Genomic DNA, 5597 nt, shown 5'->3' on the forward strand with positions numbered 1-5597 from the left:
ACTTTTGCCATCAAGCAAAGGTTCGACTCTTTTTTTTTTTCACTCTTAATTAAATTCAACATGCATGTGTCATATATGGTTTTAATTTTTAAATATTAATCACATGATAAATGTAATTGTGATGACTGCATCAATCGCATTTTCTCGCAATGACGTGCATTGTAAAGATTTAAAAACCATGTGCATGCATCAATGCCATGGCACGTGGTTCTAACTTTGTTAATTGATGATCTTAATTTCCACCTACCATGAGAGTTAACAACACGTTACACTTGGACATGTTGCCGTATTCCAGACTCCAGCATTATTGTAGTTTATGATCTTTATGTTCATTTATATATTTTGCTCACGTGTATATATAAATAAAGGACCTACTTTTTTTTTTTGCAACAGAGATCTTTAAAGTACCTACATCGACACGAACACCGGACATGACACGAACACGTGGACATCTGTAATGTCCAAAATATAGAACGTAGTACGAGTGTTATGTCGGTATCGGACACTGACACGAATATGTGTTAGATACTAGACACGGCAAGAAGCTGAAGTGTCCGTACTTCATAGAAAGAGATACATCGTACACGTACCCTCTCCTTATCTGAGAGGAAAAGAAAGCCACAACAAGAAATTTTTAAAATTTAAATTAAAACGAAACAAAATGAGAATTAAAAACTTTAAAAATTAGTTGAGGAGAAAAAACACAGAATGAAAATAAATTAAATGTTTAAATTATAAAATAAAACTTAATTAATATTTAAGTTTATGTATTGTACATGAAATATTTTTTATGTATTTAAAATTTAAATAATAAACAAATATTTTCAATATATTTATATTTTTCTCTTATGTTCTGAAGAGGCTAGCGTTTACGTAGATTTATTTATAGCATAAATGGAATGCAATATTTTATATTATTTTTCTTTCAAAATTTTCTCTTTTATTACTTTTTTTTAAGAAATATATGTGTCATCAACGTCGCCATGCATGTTACACTTGGAGGAGTTACGGGTTTGTCATGATACGCATATCTCGAACAGTGTTGAATTATTGCTTGGTAGTTGATGTACTTTATTTTCATCCATTAATTAAACTGTACCCGTGATGTTCGAAGTTCGAAGCTAGCAGAGTAGAGTGGTACCCAAGATGTTCAAGGAAATGTTCTTTTATACCGCATACTTAATTAATTTGTAGAACAAAATTACAAGTAAATATTAACAAAGCATGTTATTATAGTACATTAACATTAATAAATATAAGGGAAAAAAGTAGGTATCAAGGAAGAAAAAAAACTCATCCACACCCGTTTAGATATTTTAGGCAATTACAAATCATTTTATAATTATCATTTCTCACGGAATTAATTAAGGAACTAGGCTCTGTTTGTAAAAGCAACCATAGCATGTTGTGTTCCTTCTCAGGCCCTGTCTAATTCATTCAATTTATGTTTTCTGTTAAATTTGGTTCACCTCGGCGTTCAGGGGAATTGAATTTCGTAGTAGATTTTATGGCTGTTGCATAGTTGCTGGTATGTTTATTTGATATTCCTATTAAAAGAAAAAACCCTTGGCTGCTTTCTGGGATTGAATTTTCTAGATCCTTCTTTTTGTCCTTTTCAATTGTTGGTCAGTCCTCAGATTTTTTTTTCTTTTTACATCATACATTTTTTAATTTTAAAATTATAAAAGATATAGTGATAATTAAAAATCATTCCTATTTCTAAATTAAATTCGCCTAAATTTACAACTTGACGGTGGGAGCGACAATCTAATTAGACAAAAAAAAATTGATTGAAACATTTAAAAAAATTAAAAGACCTAATTATTGGAGCATTAAAAATTAAGGGACAAATTAGTAAACTAAGCCTATAAAAAAAGACATTGTACTTATGCTAACTAAATAATTTGAAATAAAGATAAATGAAAGGAAAAAACAAAATTAAAACAAACACTAAGACCAGCAATTAAAACAAAAAAAAATGCTTGGCTTAGCAGATTTCATTCAAAAGGTTAATTATTCCATTTCCATGCATTCATATACGAAAACAATAAACCCTAGCTAACCTAAGTGGCTTTGCCTCACATATCTTAGTTATTGATCGAACCTGGCTCATTCCTGGTAAGCAGAGAAGCCGGTGTTATCCATACATTTACAGTTAGGAGGCCATTCAAAATCACAACGGCATACTTCGCATTCTGGGTCGCACCATGTGTATGTGACTTTGACATAGTGATGAGAATCACCCTTGGTGATGAAGGAACTTGGATTGAAACGAGTAGCATCCACACTAGTTGCTGTGAACCCTAACAGGAAAAGCAACAAACCTACCTTCACCAATAACTTCAACTCCATGATTCCCCTCACTTATTTTCAATATCTTTATTTCTTTTTTTGTCGTGAAGAGCAGGTGATTAGGTAAATGTATTTATAGAATATTAATGGGGTGTGTAGGGAAGGATAAATAACTATGCATGTGATTGGTAGGGTGTGTTTGGTTATAATGCACAGAAATAAATTAAAATCAAGATAATAAGAAAGATGTCTGAATTATTATAAAAAAAAAATTATCTTCGACTCTCACTAATAAAAAAAATTAAGTGGAGTAAAAGGATATTGGAGAGATATGAAATAGTGTTTTTTATAGAGTGGAAATAGAAAGTAAGAGAAATAAAAATGTCTTCATGTTACACTGCACCTTGTTTTTTTTCTTTTGTTAAACTGCACAGAAATACAATCGAGATGAGGTCTGATTACGAAAACATAATCAAATTTTAGAAATCATAATCAAATTGGCGGTATAGAGGTGTTACTGCAGTCTAAAATCACTACAAACGTATAATAATTGATCAGGAAAACATAATCAAATTTCAGAAATCACAAATCATTTTTATTCTTATCAATTTCTCTCATTCCCATTTCTTCTTTATTTTTTTCTAACCAAACTCTTAAAATTAATACTATATTTTCATCAATTTTATTTGTCTCTTCTTTATTTTTATCTAACATTTCTTCCTAACAAGACAATAATTTTATTTTCTTCTTTTTATTTGGATTTTCTTGTTGTTTGGAAATATGTGCAATCAATAGACACCTAGCTACACCAGATGTAGTTGGAAGAGTTGTTGGTTTGTCATAATAAGCAATAACGAACCATGTCTAGGAGAATCTTGATCAATTAATTATTACTATAGTTGATGAGTTACTCTATATCTGGTTTGCCTTAAATAAAGAGAAAGGAAAGAATAGTGAAACATTGGATAATAATATTATAATTCTTTTTATTTGTCGAGAAGAAAAAAAGAAATTGGATTTCTCTCTATTATTACTTTCATCCTAAAATAAGTGTGATATTTAAAAAAATTATCTAAAAAAGTGTTATGTTAGTTTTTTAATGTAATACTAATTATTTGTTTACTAACTTTGTTACTTTTTTTATTTTAGGTCAGAGATCATAGATGACTTATTGGGTCATGGATTAATATTACTCATAGTGTGTAATTATTATTGATCTAAGAAAATTTTATTCATAATAAGAATCAAACACATGTTATTTCATTAAATAGATCATTTATTTTCGTGTGAATGTAATAAAATTTTTAGTTTTTTTAATGTAATATTAATAATAAAATTAATTTTATAAAATTACTATTCTTTTTTATCTGATTATGAATTTTTTTTATATGTGTAAAACAACATAAAATCACATTTTTATTTTGAGATGAAAAGAGTAGTCTAGTATAAGACAATTACATTTAATTTTTTTAAAAGAAACATGTTACTCACATTAACATATTAATAATATAAAAAAATTATATGCTTAAAAGTAATCAATCATATTTGTTAACAAAGAATAATTGTGAATAAAATCAGTACATTATTTGCATAAAAACCAACATTATCTAAAAAAAACCCAATGAATGATGCAACCAATTTAAGATATGATAAAATAAGTCATTAACAAGTAAAGTACAAATTAATTTACACTTATGAGAAATGTTAGGAACACATTTTTTAATATATATATATATATATATATATATATATATATATATATATATATATATATATATATATATATATTTATCACATTTTTAATTATTGATTGAATTTTATTGAAATTTATAAATTTTGGTAAGTATATTTTTATTTTATGTATCTCTTTCCTTGATTTTGTAATTTTTAACAAATTTTAACTAATAAAATAATTTGTTAAAAAAGTAGTGTTGATAGCACTCCTTTAGATTATTGATTACACTAAATTACACTCCCTTTATTAATCTTTCCATCCAGCAAGTGGTAGATCAATTTACACTTATTATTATGTTTTCTCCGGTAAAATTTCCTAAGTTAATTTTAGTCTTTCTAAAAAAAATTTGACCATTTTTTTTCTTCAATTTTGAAGTGTCCGTTTTTCATATAAAGCGCTATTTAAATAACTTTCCGTCCCTTTATAAAATGCTATCTAAAGTATTTTGATGGACCAAAGGTGATGCATTTCAAATTTAAAAAGATGAAAAACAATTTTTTTTTCAGAGACTAAACCCCAACTTTGAAAATTTTAAAAGTACCAAAAATATATTTTACTCAAGAATCAATTATGATTATAACTGACTGAATTGATAACGCACAATAAATTTTTAGAGGACTAGCATTCGATTTTCACATATTATATATGTTTAGGGAGATATGATAAACTTTAAGTTTAATTAAGTTTTAAAACTTATAAAAATAGCTCAGGATCCAATCAAAATGTCATGGATGATTATATATATAAGTAATATTCGTACTCTAAATTAGAGAACTTACAAAATTGTTTCAAATAAAGACAATTGAAAAGCAAAACAAACACTACGACCAGTAATTTGCCGGGAAAAATGCTTGGCAAAGTAAGTAGCTTTTTATAAAAAAAAATTAAGTTAATTATTCCATGCATGCATACACGAAAACAAGCGTATAAGTGGCTTTGCTTCACATCATGCATAGTTACTGAAACTTGTTCATTCCTTGTGGGCATTTGCTTGGGAGGAGCTACATATGTCACAGCAGAAGGTGTTGCTATCTTCACAGTACACTTCTGAGGATATGCATGTCCCAACATCATCACAATAGCACTGTGGGGGAATGGATCTTGTGCAATGTCATTCCTCACAGCATGCAGTGGCTCTGGATTTGACATAGTAATACTTGGCATCACCGTTATTTTTGGGGTTGGGGAGCACCTGAGTGTTGAAGGAACTTGGATCGAAGCGAGTAGCATCCACAGTAGTTGCTGTGAACCCTAACAGGAAAAGCAACAAACCTAACTTCACCAATACCTTCAACTCCATCTCCCTGTTTTTCTCTTGCTTCTAATATATCTTCTCTTTTTTCTTGTATGTGTGAAGTGGCCGCAAGCATTTAATTACGTAAATATATTTATAGAAAGAATGGAGAGTGCAGGCATGGATAAATATCTGTGTGATTGTGTGTAATGGTAACTTGTTTTTTCTTTTTTCTTAGAATTTTTTCTTTATAAGAATTATGTGCCATCAATATATCTTCGTACGTGGAACAAATGGAAGTTTGTCTGGTTGTCATAATAAACAAGCATATCTCAG

The 5597-nt window shown here is 28.6% G+C and overlaps 1 protein-coding gene across 1 annotated transcript; it reads right to left on the reverse strand.

Annotated features, from left to right (window-relative positions):
* Window positions 1-2109: 2109 nt before the first annotated feature.
* On the reverse strand, window positions 2110-5327 carry LOC106797037 (Bowman-Birk type proteinase inhibitor). Its single transcript, XM_014770716.2, has 2 exons — window positions 5150-5327; window positions 2110-2303 (listed from the first exon to the last, which is right to left on the reverse strand). Exons 1-2 carry the CDS (start codon window positions 5325-5327, stop codon window positions 2110-2112), a joined length of 372 nt encoding a protein of 123 aa, XP_014626202.2.
* Between the last annotated feature and the right edge of the window lie 270 nt (window positions 5328-5597).

Source organism: Glycine max, chromosome 18 (assembly GCF_000004515.6).
Source record: "Glycine max cultivar Williams 82 chromosome 18, Glycine_max_v4.0, whole genome shotgun sequence".
Classification (NCBI taxonomy): domain Eukaryota; kingdom Viridiplantae; phylum Streptophyta; class Magnoliopsida; order Fabales; family Fabaceae; genus Glycine; species Glycine max.